Consider the following 22,500-nt stretch of genomic DNA (forward strand, 5'->3'; position numbering starts at 1 on the left):
CATTATTGACATGAAATTCATTTTCGCCATAGATCAATAAATAAAGAGTTAATAGTTTTTCGAGTCAACAAATTTTGGGTAATTTTCGCCAATTATATGCTAGACACATTCATGCTCATTTCCATAGTAACAAGCCAAGCTGTTCCCAAACTATTTACTAACGAGGTCATTTTTCGCTTATTTATTTGGGATCATAAGATGTGCTAAAAATAATAGCTAAATAGGTTTTTAATCACGCGCTAAAGTGTTTTTTTTTTTGTTTTTGCATAATTGTATGAATTCTTATGTGTAGAATACAAATTTACAAAAATTTCCTGAAAATACCAAAAAAATAAAAAAATTTATGAGGTGTTATATGGCGTGTGTAAAGCAGAATTCCACTAATATTTCACTTGTTTACAGTTGACAACACATGCTGTCATGCACAAAAAGGCAGCTTCCACATCTTGCTTTCTGACTGGGTAAAGATGATCAAACTTTAAATCTCTGAAACTCTTTTTTAAAATTTTTTCTAGAAAAAGTTAAATATTCCCCCAATATTCAGCATGGAAAGTTACATCAATATACCAAATTTCAAAATTTTCACTAAACTTTGAAATTTCTACAAGTGCACCCAAACAAAAAAAGATTCCTTTCATGGGTTATGCAATCAGCAGGTTTATGTAGTGTTGTAACGTAATTGTTACGTGCAATGAATAAAATAACCAGACAAAAGTGAAAACAATGTGACGAACTAACAAATCTCTTTACGAACCAACAATCAATATTCCTTGTGAACTAAACAACCAGCACCTTCTGACTTCATTGCGAACTAACTCGAACTTCACTCGACTCCGAACTCTGAACTCAAACTCACTCGGATCGTTACTATTTATACATTACTCACACCAGTCTATCTCTCGCAAGGGGGCGTCATAACTCTCATCACAACATCTCCCCTATTGAAATTTCGACTACTGTAAGAAAGTGGAATTTCTTTTATTTTAATTTTTTCCTTTCCAGCACCTCTCCCATTTTTTGTTACTTTTAGGTATACTTTTAGATATTCAATCTGTTTTTGTTTTCTGAAGCTAGTTCTACAGGGTTCAATATCTCTTGGTGCTGGCACTTCAAACATATCACAGAAGACTTCCATTGGCATTACCCTTCGTTCTTCTGTATGTCTCATCTTCAACTGGTTAAGGTGTCTCTTATGTTCCAAACTTTGTCCTTTAATTAAATACATCATGTTACCTAATCTTTTGATTACACAGCCATCCTCCCAACCTTCTTCACCATTTTTGTAATTTTTAAAATGAACTTTATCTCCTTCGAAATGTTTTGTAACATTTCTTGCATTTCCGTCAAATGTATATTTTGCTTTTCCTTTATATATATTTTTTCCTGGCAATAATTTATCGAAGATCGATTTTATTTTACGTGCAAACATTAACTCTGCTGGTTAACACATATTCACATTTGAAACTTGAGAAAAGTTTTGCATATTTTTACTGTTCCAATCACAAATTAGACTCGTAATGTACGAATTACCGGTCGATTTCTCTTTCTGAAAATCCTAGTTTATCCAGATTCTCCTTTAAGCTTTTAGTAATAAAACCTAGTGCTCCAATTATTATTGGTATGAATATGAATTCATAGTCTGGATATAGAAGCTGGAGGTTTCGAAGCAGTTGTCCATAGATATCCTCTTTTTCTTTCATTTTCAAAGAGATAACTATATCTGCACAGCAATTGACCTCTATGATGGTACATACCTTTGCCCCTCCATTCCAAACAACAATATCCGGCCTGTTATGCTTATATTAGACAAAAGTTTTGATGGGAATATTCCACCAGTATTCCTTTGTGTATGTATGTATGTATGTATGTATGTATGTATGTATGTATGTATGCATGTATGTATGTATGTATGTATGTATGTATGTATAAGGACTTGCTGAAGGTTTCCTTAAGAGATGCTTGCATCTCTCCTGACACATGGGAAGGCATAGCTATTGATCGTAGCAGGTGGAGAAGGCTTTACATGAGGGGACAGCTACTTTTGAGAAATCTCGAGTTGCACATGAGAAAGTAAGGAGGGATGTCAGGAAGGGCATCGCTGTTACACTTCCAGATGGGAAAGGTCTTCCTATAATGCTGACATGCAGTGTCTGTGCAAGACCTTGCCTCAGTAAAGCTGGACTCAAGAGTCATCTTTGTAGTCATAAAGCGAGACAGATGAGTGACAACCTGGCCACTGGTGGTGGTGTAACACACCATACAAATCATATCTGTCAGGCATGTGGAAGAGAATGTAGTTCGGCAGGAGGACAAACGACATGCAAAGGTACACATGAAGCCCAGTTACAACTACAGCCGGCTATTACCGGTAAAGGTTTTAGCTGCCAATTCTGTCCAAGACATTGTAGATCTTTAGCTGAGCTAAAAAGTCACATTCGATCACAGCACCAGAAACAGTTAAGCTTCATGCAATGGCCATACTTGATAACGAGGGGGCAGCCATCATGTATGTATGTATATCCTTTATTTGTTTCAGTCGTTAGACTGTGGCCATGCTGGGGCACTGCCTTCAGGAAATATTTCAGTTGAACTTATCGAACCAGTACTTCTTTTCTTTTTTAAGCCTGGTACTTATTCTATCGGGATCTTTTGCTGAACCACTAAGTTATGGGTATATAAACACACCAATACAGGCTGTCAAGTGGTGGTGGTGGTGGTGGGGGGGACAAACACACACACATATGTATATAAATATAAATATATATATGTTATATATATATGTGTGTGTGTGTGTGTGTATCAGCGTATCTCTCTCTATATAAACGGCAGTTTGTCTGTGCATGTTTCTGTGTGTCTGTTAGGTTGTACCCTCACCCTCACCACGGCTTTCAACCGATTCCAATGAAACTTGACACACACATAGCCCAATGTCATAATTCAAAACTAACGCAGCGAAAATTTTGAAAAGTTCCCCCAGTTCTGAAAAGAATCGATAAATTCGACATGGGGTCGAGAATCAGAAACACAAACCAAAAACTGTCTAGGGGACGCAACTCCAACTTTTTAAACTCTCAAAAAAAATTTACCATCATTTTTTTCCATGTTTTTGCTATTTTTTGGCTATAACTCTCTAAAAATGCTTTATAGTTATTTCCCTTACAAACCTGAGCAACGCCGGGCGATACTGCTAGTGTATATATATATATATATCATATATATATATATATATAACGGGAAGCTTTATGAAAATAAACAAAAGACGAAGGCAGGTGGAATACAAACAAACAATTGTATTAGTATGGCGCTCAGGAATATAAATAAAACAAGTCTTTTACGTTTCAAGCCTACGCTCTTCAACAGAAAGAAACACAGAAAAGAAACACGGAAAGAAACAAGGAGAGAAAAAAAATGTGTGCAGAAGCTAGCGAATCAACATGGCGATATATATATATATATATATACTCACAACAAAATTATTTCAGTTTCTGTCTACTAAATACATTTACAAAGCTTTAACTGGCCTGAGGCTATAGTAGAAGACATTTGTCCAAGATGCCATGCAGAGGAAGTGAACCATGTGGTTGGGAAGCAAACTTCTTACCACATAGCCACACATGCACCTATACATACATACATACATACATACATACATACATACATACATACATACATACATACATACATACATTACATACATACATGTGTGTGTGTATGCATGTATATATATATTTATATAGATAGATAGATATATGTGTGTGTTTGTGTGTGCGTGTGCATGTGTAAAATAATAGAAAATTGACTGATTGACATTCTTTATTTTAAATCATTACAATTGTTTCAATGCATTTTTACACTCATAGCACATTGGTGAGAGGATATGATTAACATATTGTGTAATCATTATCATTCATCGAAGGTGCAAGATGTGTTCCTTCAGGATGAGATCTTGTTCATAATATATTTAGTTGCACATTTCAGTAACACAAGATGATTATTAGTTACATAATGTAAATTATATTATCAAAACTTATTGTCAAATCATATGAGATGTGTAATTTTTGGATGTAAAATAACTGGATTGTAGAAATGTAGACATGTTGAGAGAGTCAGGCATTGTGAAAATGGCAAGTGACTTTCAATTAAGACTAGGAAGCGATTTATATTTGTATTAGGGGAAACCCATATATATGTATATAAACAAATTTAAACTGAGTTCAAATATGCTTGAGAGATAGCAAACCTGTAAAAGGTTTTTTACTACAGTTTTTCACAGAGAAAACATTTTTACTTAAAGCAATAAGGTGTCTGCTCTGAACACTCTCTATTTCTTTATTGGACTGATAGATGTATTTTGTATGTTTTACTTCTCCTCAGTATCAGATACCAAAGAGAAACAACTCTGATATATGTTATCAGTCAATAATATTGATTGATTTCTTATAAATGAAGAAAACTTTACTTCTTAGTCACAACAATAAACATAATATGCTAATCAAGTAAATACGCTACTTACCAAATAATGGTGGTCCTATTACATAACCAATTCCATTGAACAAACTTAATAAACTGTAACCACTTGCTAGATTTTCAAATCCTACTATCAATGTTGTATATACCACTCGTAGGGAAACACAGAACCCTGTCAAAGAAAGAAAAGTTAGCTATAAAATAACAAAACAAAAATATACATAGGTAAAAGACATATTACATTGTCAACAGGATATTATTGTGATGGGCAACAGACAGGTAGCGAGGGTAATTTGCTTAACTAAATACCTTAAACATTTTCTAGTGTTCATTTTTATCTTATCCTTTTGATTTTTTTTCAGTTATTAGGCTGTGGCCATGCTGGGGCATCACCTTGAAGAATTTTAGTCGAATGAATTGACATGGGTTGGACAGTTCGACCGGGGTCTGGGAAGCCAGGAGGCTACACCAGGCTCCAGTCTGATCTGGCAGTGTTTCTACAGCTGCATGCCCTTCCTAATGCCAACCACTCCGTGAGTGTAGTTGGTGCTCTTTTATGTGCCACCAGTTTTTTTAAAGCCTGGTACTTATTCTATCGATCTCTTTTGCCAAACTGCTGTTATGTACACATAACAGTACCAGTTGTCAGGTGCCGGTAGGGGAGGGGGGGAAGAAACACAGACACATAGAGACGCACACACACACACAGATATATACATTCCCATGCCAGTGATGCATAAAAGGCACCCCCATGGCAGTGACACATAAAAGACACCAGTACTGGTAACACAAAAAGTGCACCCATGCTGGTGACAAATAAAGGGTGCCCTTGCTGACAACATGTAGAAAGCACCCATGTGGGTGACATGTAAAAGGCATTCACTACACTCTAGGAGTGGTTGGCATTAGGAAGGGCATCCAGCCATAGAAGCTAAACCAAATCAGACTGATACAACTCCCCAACTTACCAGTTCCAGTTAAACCATATAACTCATGCCAGCATGGAAATCAGATGCTAAATGATGACGACGACGATGATGATGATGATGATGATGATGATGATAATATATATGAAGGGCTTCTTTCATTTTATCTGCTTAGTAGTAACAACCAATAGAGTGCACTTTTATCCATCACCATAATCATCATTGTCATCATCATGATCACCATTATTATCATCATTGTCATTGTTTTGGCATCTGTTTTTCCATGCTGGCGGGTTCAAACAAAATGCATCTAGGCAGATTTTTCTATAGCCAGATGCCCTTCCTGTCATCAGCCCACATATGCTTTCAAGCAAGGTGACATTTCTCCTGATCTTTCAAATATAAGCAGCACAATTGTCAGACATGTTTTCATGGAAGATTGCATGGGAAAGGAGCTGCATGTATGATGATCACATTCCTTTACAATTGGTGTGTGATACCGAGACAACACAGACACAAACTAATCTCCACCAACGCACATACATACGAACATGCAATGATTCTCTTTCATTTTCTGTTTACCAAAAATATTCCACTCATAAGTCTAAGTGTTCAACAGCTCTCTACTCTTTACTCTTTACTCTTTTACTTGTTTCAGTCATTTGACTGCGGCCATGCTGGAGCAGCGCCTTTAGTCAAGAAAATCGACCCCAGGACTTATTCTTTGTAAGCCTAGTAATTATTCTATCAGTTCTCTTTTGCCGAACTGCTAAGTTATGGAGCTGTAAACACACCAGCACCTGTTGTCAAGCGATGTTGCAGGGGACAAACACACACAAACACACACACACACACACATATATATATATATATACGACGGGCTTCTTTCAGTTACCATCTACCAAATCCACTCACAAGGCTTTGGTAGGCCTGAGGCTATAGTAGAAGACACTTGTCCAAGGTGCCACGCAGTGGGACTGAACCCGGAATCATGTGGTTGGTAAGCAAGCTACTTACCACAAAGCCACTCCTGCGCCAATTCACTAAGTTTTTATATGCACCCAAAATGCATGTAATGCACCAACAAACATACATATATGTACCTGTGTATGTCAGTGTATGAGTGTACATGAATACACGCACAAACATGTATGTGTAAATGTCAGTGTGTGAGTGTATATGTAAACACACACATACATGCACACACATCATCATCATCAGCATCTTCATCATATCGTCATCTGATGTTCTCTTTTCCATGCAGGCATGCGTTGGACAGAGTTCATTAGAGGCAGATTTTGTACAGCCAGGGAATATTTCCCTATCGTCAGACATGCTCTTGAAGAATGTTTATAAATGAATGACACTGCTTGTATGACAGTGACAATCCTTTACAACAATTGCATGATTTCAAGACAAGGAGGCACAAACACTTACACACACACACACACACACACATGACAGGCTTCTCTCAGTTCCATTTACCAAATTCACTCACAAGTCTTTGGTCACCCTGGAGTTATAGTAGAAGACACTTACCTAGTGTGCCACTGCGTGGCACTGAGCCGAAAACCACATGGCTGTGAAGTAAACTTCTTACCACACAGGCATGTCTGTACCCCTAACACACACACACACACACACACACACACACACACATACACATATACACACATATACATACACACACATATACATACAACTCTCACACACATACATATATGCACATGTGCACATACACACATACATGCACACACATACACACTTACACACATATGTTCTTTATTGCCCACAAGGGGCTAAACATAGAGGGGACAAATGAGGACAGACAAAGGGATTAAGTCGATTATATCGACCCCAGTGCGAAACTGGTACTTTATTTATCGACCCCGAAAGGATGAAAGGCAAAGTTGACCTCGGCGGAATTTGAACTCAGAACGTAACGACAGACAAAATACCGCTAAGCATTTCGCCCAGCGTGACACATATACACACATAGACATATATATCCTCACACAGATACACACATGCACACACACCGACACATGCATGCATTCATACACACACACATATTTATGTATAAACATATGCACATACATACATGAAAACGCAAAGTGTTTCTTTCTTACCTCCAGCTATAGACCAGATGAGAAGAATTGCTGCTAATGGATAAAATTTGACTACAAGTGGAATGGCAATGCCACAACTGCCCATGATGAATAATGAGGCTGTCATCATATAATCACTTTTGATATGGAGAAAGTCTATGAAAATTCCAAGCAGGAACTGCCCTGCTGTGAAGCCCACTCCACTGAGTGAGATCAGCAAGGTACCATCTACACCCAAAATCTTGGAATAGAGTGGAAGATACACATACACAACGAAGTTTACTGAAAGAAAGAGAAAAGAAAAAAATTAATCATTTTGCATTTAAATTCCTTTGTCAAATATATTGCTAATCTCTTTGCAGTGGAGGCACATGGCCTAGTGGTTAGAGCAGCGGACTCACGGTCGAGGAATCGCAAGTTCGAATCTCAGACCGGATGATGTGTGTGTTTATGAGCGAAACAGCTAAGCTCCACGCAGCTCCGGCAGAAGGTAATGGCAAACTTCTGCTGACTCTTTTGCCACAACTTTCTCTCACACTTTCTTCCTGCATCTTGCAGCTCACCGGCGTCCCGTCCAGGTGGGGAACCTATACGCCAAGAAAACTGGTAAACCGGCCCTTATGAGCCGGGCATGCTTGAGAAGGAACAAACAATCTCTTTGCAGTGTTTTGAATTAATCCTTCATTATCTTGCAGCTTTGAAATGTCTATGATATGAATTCTTTTATTTTTTTTTATTCTTTTACTTGTTTCAGTCATTTGACTGTGGCCATGCTGGAGCACCAACTTAAGAGGTTTTAGTCAAACAAATTGATCCCAGGACTTATTCTTTGTAAGCCTAGTACTTATTCTATTGGTCTCTTTTGCTGATCTGCTAAGTTACATGGATGCAGACACACCATCAGTTGTCAAGTGATGGTGGGGTAGAGACAAACACAGGCACAAACATACAAATATATATATGTGTCTATCTATCTATCTATCTATCTATCTATCTATCTATCTATCTATCTATCTATCTATCTATCTATCTATCTATCTATCTATCTATCTATCTATCTATCTGTATGTGTGTGTGTGTGACAGATTTTTTCAATTTTCATCTGCCAAATCCAGTCAGAAGGCTGTGGTCGGCCCAAGGCTATAGTAGGAGACACTTGCCCAAGGTGCCACGTACTGGGACTGAACCCGGAACCATGTTGCTGGGAAGCAAACTTCTACTACACAGCAATGCCTGCACCTATGTTTATTTTTAGAATGACATTGTCTTGCAAGTGTGACAAGCTGGATCTGGCCAGTTTGATGAGAAACCAAGAGGAATATTTGGAGTGGACATGGCCAGTTTGAATGTTAAAGGTTTAATGACAGATATTTATTTTTGTGTTTCTGATAAATACATTAAATTTGGAAATATCATATCTAATTTGTGGAGGTATGTGGCATGGTGGTTAGGGTGTTGGACTCATGCTCATAAGACTGTGGTTTCGATTCCTGGACTGGGTGACACATTGTGTTCTTGAACAAAACACTTCATTTCATGTTGCCCCAGTCCACTCGGCTGGTAAAAAAGGAATAATCCTGTGATGGACCAGTATCCCCATCCAGGTGGGGAATTTAAACTCCATGGAAACCAGGAAACAGGCCCTATGAGTCTATATGACTTGGGAAGGATCTTTATCATTTTCTAATTTACATATGGAAGTTTGTTGAAATGGAGAGTATGAATTGTTGAGATGAGGTGGTACAAGGTGACCAGCCAAGTGGCCAATGTACAGGGTTCAATATAGACATCTATAAAAGTTTGTGTAGTGGGTACATAACAACCAGCTAAAGGGTCATTAGTTTGCATCTTGTCACCAGTAAGTTGTGTAGAACTTAAACAACCACCACAAGATCTAATTCTTGGAGTGGTATGATAGATGACTTGTGTGCCTCAAAAACCCTGAGAAGAGTTATGCTAGCAGACACAGGCTCTTGGTACAATCACAAATGCTAGACAAGTCAAAAGTTAGAGGCCAGACTAATATGGACCACCTCTTTCCAGAGCTGAAAACAGGTTTAATTAGAGCCCTTAACTCCACCTAGAAAAAACCCCAGCAAAGTTAACAGAGGCATCGATGACAATTCAAAACCAAGAAGACCTGGGAGAGGAAGACCTTCCCTCAGGGAAACATATGGCAGTGCATCAAAATCTGAAAGGAAGCTACAAAGCTGTACTTGGAGATAAGCAGGAAAGGAAACCCAGAGTTGAGAACAGTGGAGAAAAGCCGTCAATGGCCTATGCCCATAGGGAGCAAAGGAATAGGTAAGGACAACTTTAACAAGTCCTAGAGGTTCCTAGAATGAATCCCACTGTATTCTCGATCTACTCTCTCATTGCTATAAACAAGTAGAAACACAGTAAAATTAAAAAAAGAGTATTTTGTTAGCTTGTAAATTTTTATGTGGGTTGTATATCAAAGAAGGATGGGCTTTTTCACACAGACTCTTCTTTGATCCACTATGTAAATACTAACATATTCAGTGGTGTCCCTTGTTATTCAAAGTCTTAGGTGGGGCTACTAACCACCTCTGGTAAACCCTAAGGAATCAAAATGGTTTATCTTTCTTATCACCACACCTGTTACCACAAGAGGCCATAAAAAAAAACAAAAGACACAGCAAATCTAATTTGCTCTTTAATACTCCCACATGATCTTGTACTGTGGGTCAGAGTCCTAAAATGAACTAAGCATGGTAATATCATAGGTGGTGCCTGCGACACTGTCAGCTCTACCTCCGAACATTTGGAGGTAGGCAATAGGCTCGTTCCACTACAAAGTCTAGTCTTTGTTGCAGTGTGGTGGCTTGTGCAGTTCAATGACACAGAGCTATGCCAGCAGAGTGCAAGTTTCTGGTAGGGCCTCCCATGCTGAACAGGTAAATGCACAAAGGTCAAACTAAAATAGATCACCTCTTCCCAGAGGTAAAAATGGGGATTGTGTAGGGCCAACACACCTACCTAGAAAAAAGTAAAGTTACAAAAAGTATCAATGACATTTCAAAATCATCAAAACACGGGAAGGATAAGCTTTCCTTGGGGAGTCATATGACATGGTACAGCAAAATTCAAAAGGAATCTGAAAGGCTATAGAGCTATAAAGACAAAATATCAAAGGGGAGAAAAGGTAGCCCAGAATAAAAAAAAAACAAAAAACGGGAGAAGTCATCAATGGGTTATGCTTCATAGGGAAGGAAGGGATTAAGTAAGTAATAAGCCCATTGAGCAGAGACAGCTGATGTTATTCAACAGCATTAATGAAAAAGCAGGTATTCATTGCAGTTGCTTGTATCATGGAAAATACTAATAGAATATGTTATTAGATATGTTATATAGAGGCAGAAAAAGCAACAGAAATAGCAACAATGTACCTTCAGAGATAGCAACAATAAAGCTTCAGAAATAGCAATGACAGCTACTTTATGAGGAATTCAAAATATTTGATAGAGAGAGGCAGAGAGAGAGAGAGAGAGGGAGAGAGAGAGGAGAGAGGGAGAGAGAGAGAGAGTGAGTGAATGCATGTGTGTGTGTGTGTATGCAGGCTTTCTTTGCAATACATTTTTCTCCAACAACAACAACAACAACAACAACCAGAAGGCTATAACATTTAAAGGAATACTTAGCTTGGAATACACAGTCTTTAATTCCTGAGAGAAATTCCAGCTGTACTCCAAAATATGAAAAACTTTGGCATGTCATGTTGATCCTGTAATTCCCAGGATAGCTTAGGGTCATGAGCTCATGGGGGTACATTTTCTAATGTCAACAAATGATCAGGAGTTAGGACATATACACTCACAAAAACACATGCATACATGCCTACATACAAACAAACAATTATGTATACATTCATACTTATATACATACATACATACATACATACATACATACATACATACATATGTACGTACATACATACATACATACATACGTACATATGTACAAACATACATACATTCTTTTGGACTCTCTTCGGTCATGAATGACCATGGGATTGCACCTAGAAAGTTACCCTCCCAGGCACAAGTCCAGGTAAGGTTGTTTATGGAAGACCAACAGTCGCCCATGCATACCAGCGTCCCCTCTCCACACCACTGATGTTTTCCAAGGGAAAGGCAAAGGCCGATACAGCCTGGCACCAGTGATGTCGCAATTCGTTTCTACAGCTGAATGAACTGGAGCAACGTGAAATAAAGTGTCTTGCTCAAGAACACAACATGCAGCCTGGTCCAGGAATCGAACTCTGAATCTTACGATCGTAAGCTCGACACTCCAACCATTGAGCCATACATACATACATACATACATACATACATACATACATACATGCATACATACATGTGAACTGTTGGCAATATTTTTCCTCCTTCTTTTTTTCTTTTGGACTTTCCTATTTTTCCTGTTTCTGAAGAAGAGATATGCTCGAAACATAAAACAACCACTCTTTTCCTTCTTTGAGCATCTTATCAATACTTTACATGTAATAAGTCCTCATGCTGCTTTCTTCTTCTTGTCTTTTTTCCATTTTTTAAAAATTAACTACATACATATATATATACACTTTTACACTTGTACTACAATCATGCTGGAGCACTGCTTTTTTTTTTTAGTCAGAGAAATTGACCCCAGGACGTATCCTTTGTAAGCCTGGTAATTATTCTAGGCTACAGGGATGTAAACACATCAATATTGGTTGTCAAGCGATAGTGCGAGGACAAACACAGACACACAAGTACATACATACATGCATATATATATATATATATATATATATATATATACAATGGGCTTCTTTCAGGTTTCCATCTACCAAATCCACTCAAAAGGCTTTGGTCAGCCAGAGGCTATAGTAGAAGATACTTGCCCAAGTTGCACACAGGGGAATTGAACCCAGAACCATGTGATTGGGAAGCAAGCTTCTTACCACACAGCCACTCATGCACCTATTATATATGTATGTATGTATGTATGTATGTTGTATGTATGTATGTATGTATGTATGTATGTATGTATGTATGTATGTATGTATGTATGTGGCTTGTGTGTGTGTGTTTATATGTATGCATATCTGTCTGTCTGTCTGTCTGTCTCTCTATCTATCTATCTATCTATCTATCTATCTATCTATCTATCTATCTATCTATCTGTGTGAGTGTTTGTTTGTGTGTGTGTGTGTGTGTGTGTGTGTGTTTTAGTATTTTACTTATTTCAGACATTAAACTACAGCCATGCTGAAGCACTGCCTTAGTCGAACTAATCATCCCCAGGATTTACCATTTTAAAGCCTAGTACTTATTCTATCAGTCTCTTGTTTGCTTAACCAGTAAGTTATGGGGATGTAAACACATCAACACCAATTACCAATCAGTGATGGAGGGACAAGCACACACACACACACACACACAAGACACATGCATGCGTGGGCGCGCACACACATACACACACACACACATATTCTTTCATTCTCTTATTCTTTTACTTGTCTCAGTCATTTGAATGCGACCATGCTGGAGCACCACCTTCAAGGGTTTTAGTTGAAGAAATCAACCCCAGGAACTATTCTTTGTAATCCAAGTACTTATTCTGTTGGTCTATTTTGTCAAACCGCTAAGTTATGGGGGCCATAGGTTGTCAGGTGATGGTGGGGTGACAAACACACAGACACATACACAAATATATTCATATATATATATATATTGGGTTGGCAACTAAGTTCCTGCCGTTTATTAAAATTTAAATTTTTTAAAAGGTTTGATAAAAAACAACTACTAATTAATCAATAATGTATTCACCCTTGTTGTTTACAACTTCTTCCCAACGTTCAACAAGCTTTTCAATACCTCGTTGGTAGAAATCTCCCGATTTTGACTCGAAAAATTGATCCAAACAAGCTCTCAATTCTGCATCAGTATTGAATGAAACTCCGTGCATAGCATTTGGGAGAGATCGAAAGATGTGGAAGTCCATTGGTGCCAAATCAGAAGAGTACAGCGGGTGTGGCAGCACTTCCCAGCCATGTGTTTGAATGGCTTCCTTGGTCATATTGGCAATCATTGTTGTGAAGCAGAAGAACTCCATGCTGCCGATTAGGTCTTTTCTCTTGAATAGCCATGTTGAGTTGTTCCATCTGTTGAACATAGAGTTCCACGTTGACCGTTTGGTTCCATTCAAGCAATTCATGATGGATAATCCCTTCCCAGTCCCACCATACACATAACATCGTTTAACATGGATGAAGATCTTGTTTCCTGTGCGGTGTCGCTTGTTTTCCGGGGCTAAGCCATTCCTTACGCTGCTTCATATTGATATAATGGCACCGTTTTTCGTCGCCAGTAATGATTCGGTAAAGAAATCGCTGCTTGAGTCCATGAGTTGAGCAGTGACGAGCAAGCAAACCAGTGGAGATTGTGGCTCGTTGATTTTTGCTGTTGTCACTTAAAGCATGCAGAACCCATACTCCATACTTCTGAACCTTTCCCATCGAGTGAAGATGCTTCACTATAACAGTGTGGGAGCATTCCATTTTCTCTGCCAGGTCCTTTGTCGTTTGAGAATTTTCTTGCAAAAGTTGGTTTAATCGCTCTTCATCGAACTCAACTGTACGGCTAGAATGAGGTGCATCTTTGAGGTCAAAATTTCCATTTTTGAACTTGGCATACCGATTATGAGCGGTTCTTTCAGCTATGGCACTCTCTCCATACACAGCACATATATTGTGAGCAGCTTTTGCGACCGTAGAGCCTTGATTAAAAGCAAAAAAAGGTGTTGAAAATGCTTGTTTTTCTTAACTTGACATTCCATTTTAATGATCTGAAAATAAACAAAAATTAACTAAAATTAACTAGGAAAAAAGCAAATTAGATTCCAAAATGATTCAAAAATAGACTTCTCGAAAAAAATAGATTCCAAAAATTTAAAAACGTAATAAATTCTAAAATTTAATAAAACGGCAGGAACTTAGTTGCCAACCCAATATATGACAAGCTTCTTTCAGTTTCCATCTACCAAATCTACTCACAAAGCTTTGGTTGGCCTGAGGCTATAGTAGCAGACACTTTGCCCAAGGTGCCATGTAGTGGAACTGAACCCAGAACAATGTGGTTGGGAAGGAAGCTTCTTACCACACATCCATGCCTGTATATATATGTATGACTTTTTAAAAAAGTACCTCTCTCTTTATTCTTGCCAGTTCATGTGTATGTGTGTTTCTGTGTGTGTGTGTATGTGTGTGTGTGTGCGTGTGTGTGTATGTATGTGAATGTATATATGTGTTTACATTATTACCTACCTACCTACCTACCCAACTTAGCGTAATCATTAGACCTTCTCTACATAGCCACCACCAATGGTGACACACTCTCCCATCGTTTTATGCAGCTGTGAAGACCTCATCTGTAGAAGTAGGTAAGTTGCATCTAGAGCTAAAACTTTACCTCAGAAATAAGTTTGTCATCTTCCGAAAAGTGCTACCTCTTCAAAAAAGACTTTGTGGTTGGAAAAAGGTGGAAGTCAAATAGCATGAGGTCAGAAGAGTAAAGAGGATGAGGAAGGATTTCATAATCGCAGGAGTGTGCTTTCATCTGGGCAACATGTGCATTGTGAACTGGGGCGTTGTCTTGGAGAAAGCAGACTCCTTTGGTCAGCATGCTATGACTCTCTGCTTTGATGGCATCCCACAATTTCTGCAGCAGAGAAGCATATGTCCAGTTAATTGTGGTACCCTTTGCTAGAAAATCCATCATCACTATTTCATGCTCATCTTAAAAATCTGAGAGCATCACCTTGCCTGCTGAGGGTGGAAACAAGCTTTCTTTGGAGGTGGTGAGTTATCATGCTTCCATTGCTTTGACTGGACTTTAGTCTCAGGATCATAGTGATGGACCCATGCTTCATCATGTGTGATAAGTCTGCTGAAAAAGTCCTCCTCATTTTCTTGGCACATTGCCAAAAGAGCCTGGGAGCAATTGACTCGTTTCTGCTTTTGAAAAGGTGTGAGCATCTGAAGAATCCATCGTGAAGATAACTTCCACATGTGAATGATTTTTCCCCACAGGCCCTACATTTATCTTCCCTTCTTGTGCCAGTTGCCGAATAGTTATGGGGCAATCCTCCAAAATGATGGCTTCCACTTTATGAATGGTGTGGTAATCAATGGCAGAATGTGGTCATCCAGGAATAGGAGCAGTTTCCACCAATGTCTGACGACATTGAATTGGCGATGCCAGTACTTGACCACATCATATGATGGTGCATTGTCACCATAAACTTCTTTCATCTCATCAAAAGTCTCTTTCGGTGTACAACCTTTCAAGTATAAGAACCTGACCACTGATCTGCATTCAACTGCCTCCATTATAACACCTAAGTCCACTTCAGCAGCCGTAAATAACTAATGAATACTTGAGGAAAGTTGTAATTAACAACATGTGACATATAAAGACATGTATGATTATACCTGTACAAGTTCCGTTTCCTGCAATAACCAGAAGTGGGTCAGGAGAAATCTCCTCATGTGTGTGTATGCATGTGTATAAGTATATATATTTATAATATTAATAATAAATAAATGCACCCTTTTAAAGCCTAGCCAGGCTCATGGGCCCGGTTTCCTGGTTTCAAGGGCGTATGTATTCCCCAGCTGGATGGGACGCCAGTTTATCGCAACGTTACTCATTTTTGCCAGCTGAGTGGACTGGAGCAATGTGAAATTAAGTGTTTTGCTCAAGAACACAACACGTCTGGTCCAGGAATCGAAACCACAATCTTACGATCATAATGCTGACACCCTAACCACTAAGCCACGTTCTCCCCCCCTATATATATATATGTCCACTTTTTCCATTTATGCTTGCATAAGATCATATAAAATTCATTGAAGTAGATTTTCTACAGTCAGATGCTCTTGTCACCAACTCTTGCCTGTTTCCAGATAAGCTAATATTTCTCAGTAGCCAACATGTCTTCACGAAAGATTGGAAATGAAGAATTTTTTTTTTCATGTGTACGATGGTGACACTTGTTTACAACTAACTTATGATAACAAGACATACTGTATATGCCGAGATATAATACGACTGGGTGTACAAGACAACCCCCAGGATTTCCATTTAAAAAGCAGGTTTTGAGTTATACTTGCTGTATAAGACTACCCTAAGTTTACGTGGAAAACAGCTCCAGTGCCGAAGGCACAAAGTTCATAGCTAAAGGGGTTGAGTGAGTTGTAGCTTTCCCAGTGGCCCCTGAAGCCTTTGCTTTTCTTGTGCTTCAATAGCATTTTAACTATGTTTTAATCAGTAAATTTTGCATGCAACAATTCTGCAGTCTTGATTGTTTAAAATTTATTCAGTTCTTTTCGAAAAGTGGCCAAATATTTTAAATTACCTACTATAATACACATCAAATGCACCTGGCTGGCGTAATCACTACTGTAATGGCATCACTTAGGTGTCAGTTATTTTACAGGAACTAACATAGTGCCATTTACTTGAAATGAAGTTACAGATTTACATACAGTATGTATAATATTATATTATAATATATTATATTTCTTTACTACCCACAAGGGGCTAAACACAGAGGGGGCAAACAAGGACAGACAAACGGATTAAGTGGATTACATCGACCCCAGTGCGTAACTGGTACTTAATTTATCGACCCCGAAAGGATGAAAGGCAAAGTCGACCTCAGTGGAATTTGAACCTAGAACGTAACGGCACTTGAAATACGGCTATGCATTTTGCCCGGCGTGCTAACGCTTCTGCCAGCTCACCGCCTATATTAGAAATGTTATTAAGTACACTGCTAGTATATTCTTTAATTTGTAAATTTTGTCTTACTTCACAAGACTATTGGTCTTAAAACAACACTTCATGGACCATATCTGCTACATGCTTCTCTAGAATCAGCCAGAGTGCAGTACCTCCTCACATTGCACATTTTGTCATAGATTACTCCTTAATAAGTCTTCCTTTAATCTCCAACCTTTTACCATCTCCTTGGTTACACTGTACTTTCTTGCAGCAGCACAGTTGTTGTGGGACTTAGCATATGCTACCACTTTCAGCTTAAAACCAGCTTCATATTTCCTTTGTTTATCACTTGAAGCCATGAAGGGGTTTTATACTATTGCTGGAAATTAATGTTCAACCAGTGAGAGTACTGCTGCTAATGAAAGAGTGACAACTTGAGCCTTTTCAAGAGACCCTGGCTGTAAATGTTTAAAAGTAACCAGTAACTGTAAGGTTTATTGTGGTTGGTCTGACTGACACAAAAGGTACCAGTAGATGCTGCTAATCTGCTGTAACAAGTAGGTTAGTTACCATAAACTATACTTGTGCTGAAAGGCCTTGGCTGGCTGAGCTCTGTATGAGAGTATTTCTTTATTCACCATAAGGTTGAGAAAAAGAGGGGACAATACGGGGACAGAAAAAACAAACGTTGAGGTCATGGTATCGAATGAGACATATGAAACATATGAATAAACAAACAATTAAAATATATACAATTAAATGAGAATGAGTGATTAACCCCACAACCACATACTCACACTGAAGACTTTGCTTTCTCCTTTTTTACATTCTCGATTAAACAGGTTCTTTCATTCGCAACATACTTGCTATAGACTTCCATCTTTTACGAAACACACTTTGCGACAGGCATTTCTTCTCCAGCCTTATTTTCCGTTTCATGTGGAAAACGAAAAAGTCGATTAGCTTGAGACTGGAGATGAACATGCCTGTTGCAATTCCTTTCACTCTCGTCTTCCATACTACAGTGCTCTAATGAGGCAGTGTAAACAGAACAGACCCTGCGACCCAGCTGAACAGGCTGATTATTTACAATTTCTGTTCATCTGCTAAGTTTGCTGTGCTGTTATCTTAATATAACTTTACTATTAATCCAACTTCCCAAACATATGTGTAAGTATCAGTGGAAAATACTGAGTTGTAGAACAATAGGATCCATAATAATATTAATAATAATAATAATAATGAGATTATTGTATACAGTGCTCAGGTGCACCACAACTTGTCAAAAGTGCGTATAAAGCATATGCAGTAATGTAGAAATGTCTTGGAAGTGAACAGTGTATGAGTCAGATACATGCTTGCATGTGTATGGAGGGGAGAAAATCAGGTGTAGTGTTGGTGAATCTCAGGAAGCATGGAAGAGTGTTTTATGGTGTTCTCTATCGGTATGTACAAGTATCTGTAGAAAATATTGTGCTGTAGAACCACAGGATCTATGTGAGTACTTTACACTATTCTCCATTGAAATTGGTGCTATTTTAAACCACAGGAAGTTAATGTTCAGATTTTATATGGGGTATATAAGATGACCCTTAGTTTTGGGATGATTTTTTTTAAAGTTCAAATTACGCCCTGTACACTGGTATACATGGTGTGTTTATGGGAACTTCTGTAGGCCAAAGACCTATTTTTTGTTGTTGAATTTGTTGAAGTTGTAGAGGAAGAAATTCCAAATATGGAAGCAAAACTTAGAATGACAAACAATAAAAAAAAAAATGTAAAAAACACGAAACAAAATAAAAAAAATTGTAAGTAAACCACAGACAAAAGTTTTAGAAAGTGAGATAAAAGACATCCCTCTGTGAGATACCCACACTTGATATGCGGAAAATGAGCAGGTAAAAATCTCATATTGTGTATAATGTATACAAAATCCTTATACTCACCTGACCATAGAAAATAGATAGCGATCATGAATAGGGTGTTTCCATTCTTCAGTATTTCATAGTCAAAGAAGATAGCCAGATTTTTAATAATGGAATGGATGCAAGACATTTTCTTTGTAGCGGTTTGTTTATCCTTTTCGTCACTTGCGTTGACTGTCTGAAATAGTAGAACAAAGACAGAAAAAGGAAAAAGAAATGAAATGTGTGATTGGTATAAGCCATTATACATATCTGTAATAGCCAGCAAGGAAAAATCTAAATGATTGCTCAAACAACTGGTCAAGATCTGGTAACCAGAAATCCCTCAAAATCTCACCTTGCCATATAAAAAATAAAAGAAAAGATAAATATATAATAAAATAAATAGAAAATAAAATTAAAAGTAAATATTTACATACATACAGGCACAGGAGTGGCTGTGTGGTAAGTAGCTTGCTTACCAACCACATGGTTCCAGGTTCAGTCCCACTGCGTGGCACCTTGGGCAAGTGTCTTCTACTATAGCCTCGGGGCGACCAAAGCCTTGTGAGTGGATTTGGTAGATGGAAACTGAAAGAAGCCCATCGTATATATGTATATATATGTATGTGTGCGTGTATGTTTGTGTGTCCGTGTTTGTCCCCCTAGCATTGCTTGATAACCGATGCTGGTGTGTTTATGTCCGCTTCACTTAGTGGTTCAGCAAAAGAGACCGATAGAATAAGTACTGGGCTTACAAAGAATAAGTCCCGGGATCGAGTTGCTCGACTAAAGGTGGTGCTCCAGCATGGCCACAGTCAAATGACTGAAACAAGTAAAAGAGTAAAGAGCATGCATACATACATATATATTGGTGTTCAGGGTGATTGCAGTCCCTATAAGCATATATGTATACAATTAAGTGCTTTTCCTACAGCATTAGGGCATTTTGGCTCTTATTTCTAGCAATGTAGGTGTCCTGACACCCCTAGTCAATTTTAATGGCAATTATATTTTCCCCTTATGGTATCACATTGCACATGGTTGTTTACAGTCATTTTTGTATAGGCATTAGCGATTCCCTAAATCATCCATAAATTTTTATGGTGAATACATATATGCTGAGAGTGAATTAAGCCTGCTATCAGCTGACTGAGTAGTCTTTGCTGAAGAGGTTATGGAAATAGCTGAAACTTAATGTTAAGTATAAAGAATTCTCGGCTGGTATTCTTGGTGATTGTAGTCCCTATGAGCATATATATATATATATATATATATATGTAGGGAGAGTTTACGAAAAAAACAAAAGACGAAGACAGGTGGTGTACAAAACAAACAGATGTATTAGTATAACGCTCAGGAATAGAAAAAGTCGTTTATGTTTCGAGTCTACGCTCTTCTACAGAAAGGTACACAGAAAAAACAAGGAGAGAAAAAAATGTGTGTAGTGGCTAACGATCTATCATGGTGACTAGTGCCGGACAGAAGGGTCAAACACGAGGAGGAAAGTAAGGGAGATAACAAGTTAAAGATGACCCCCAACACATATATAGATATTGTTGGCATCCTTTTTGTCTCACAATGGAGTTGCGCATAAAATAATCTAGTCTGGCTTTTACATTTCATATCCTAATACATCTCCTACTGTGGCTATGTAGTCCTATCCTAGACAAACACTCCCTCTGGCAGGTGTCACAAATGTAGCAAAGACTTTGCCTGGCTGGTTGTAATGTCATAGTTTCTTGTTGACGTCTTTTCTTGTCTTTCCATTTCTCTTCTCTCTCTCTCTGTGTCACTCCTTTGTGTTCCCTCTTTTACAGTACGTCGCCAATCTCCACGGTTGCTGGCAACTGCTTCCCAGTTGCTAATATTGATGTTGCAGACCTTCATGTCCCTTTTGCAAACATCCTTGTATTGTAAGAACAGTCTTCCCACAGACCTAGTGCCCCTAGCAAGCTCTCCGTAGAGTATGTCCTTGGGGATTCTGCCACCTTCCATATGGCTAACATGTCCAAGCCATCTTTGTGTGAGGAGTGCAAACATGCTTGGTATTCCTGCTTGCTTGAGGACATCTTTGTTGGGGACATGATTCTGCCATCTGATGCCAAGGATTTAGTGTTCGATATATATATATATATATATACATAAACATTTATGTGCTTTTCCCAGAGCATTAGAACATTTTAGCTCTTATTTTTTGCAATGTAGGTGTCGCATTTAGCGACAATTATATTTTTTCTTTATGGTAACACATTGTTCATGGCTGTTTGCATTAATTTTTGCATACACACACACACACACACACACACATAATGTACCGTTCTGTGATAGAAGATTCAACAGAAAAAGTACTCCATCTGACGAGAGATAAATATTATTTATTTAAAGTACACAATACGCGTAGAAGTGGCTGTGTAGTAAGTAGCTCGCTTATGAACCGCATGGTTCCGGGTTCAGTCCCACTGCATGGCACCTCGGGCAAGTGTTTTCTATTATAGCCTTGGGCCGACCAAAGCCTTGTGAGTGGATTTGGTAGGCGGAAACTGAAAAATAAAAAGCCTGTTGTATATATGTACGTATATGTATATATATATATATATATATATATATATATATATATATATGTATGTATGTATGTATGTGTATATGTTTGTGTGTCTGTGTTTGTCACTGCAACATCATTTGACAACTGAAGCTGGTGTGTTTACGTCCCCGTAACTTAGTTGTTCAGCAAAAGAGACCGATAGAATAAGTACTAGGCTTACAAAGAATAAGTCCTGGATCGATTTGCCCAACTAAGGGGCGGTGCTCCAGCATGGCCGCAGTCAAATGACTGAAACAAGTAAAAGAGTAAAATAATACATGTATTTAAGCATTTCTAATAGCTTCATATTTTGAGAAAACTCAAACATATTCTCGAGGTACAAACTACATAGGATAAGGAACTAAAAGAATTTAATAATAGATACATATGCACGCACACACACATACATGCATGCACACACATGCATACATACATACATGCAAGCATGTACAGGCACACACATGTGCACAAACAAACAAAAAGGAGCAACAGACAGAGTCAAAACTATTGAAAAGGTTGCAAGACGCAACGGAAATTTTAGAAAAATAAAAAACAAATAAGTGGAAATTTTACTGATGAGTGTGTTAAATTATAAGGCACCAAAAGAGAATGACTCTCCCCAGACATAACAAAACAAAAAATTAATCAGAAATAAGTGAAAAAGTAAAAAGAATTATCTCCCTTAGATTTTAAATTATAAGACTGGAAAAAATAGTGACAAAT

General features: G+C 38.1%; 1 protein-coding gene across 2 annotated transcripts in view; it reads right to left on the reverse strand.

The window, feature by feature from the left end:
• The window catches only part of LOC115221515 (monocarboxylate transporter 14-like), a 74,961-nt gene that overhangs the window by 1,605 nt on the left and 50,856 nt on the right, over nucleotides 1-22,500 (reverse strand). The window contains exons 6-8 of one of the 2 annotated variants that reach the window (XM_029791716.2): nucleotides 19,236-19,392; nucleotides 7,523-7,783; nucleotides 4,514-4,639 (exon numbers count right to left, since the gene is read on the reverse strand). In XM_029791716.2, the coding sequence (XP_029647576.1) occupies nucleotides 4,514-4,639; nucleotides 7,523-7,783; nucleotides 19,236-19,392 (544 nt within the window). The remainder of the gene's footprint in view (nucleotides 1-4,513; nucleotides 4,640-7,522; nucleotides 7,784-19,235; nucleotides 19,393-22,500) is intronic. The other variant, XM_036510891.1, reaches the window with a different exon arrangement.

Source organism: Octopus sinensis, linkage group LG18 (genome assembly GCF_006345805.1).
Source record: "Octopus sinensis linkage group LG18, ASM634580v1, whole genome shotgun sequence".
NCBI classification, from domain to species: Eukaryota; Metazoa; Mollusca; class Cephalopoda; order Octopoda; family Octopodidae; genus Octopus; species Octopus sinensis.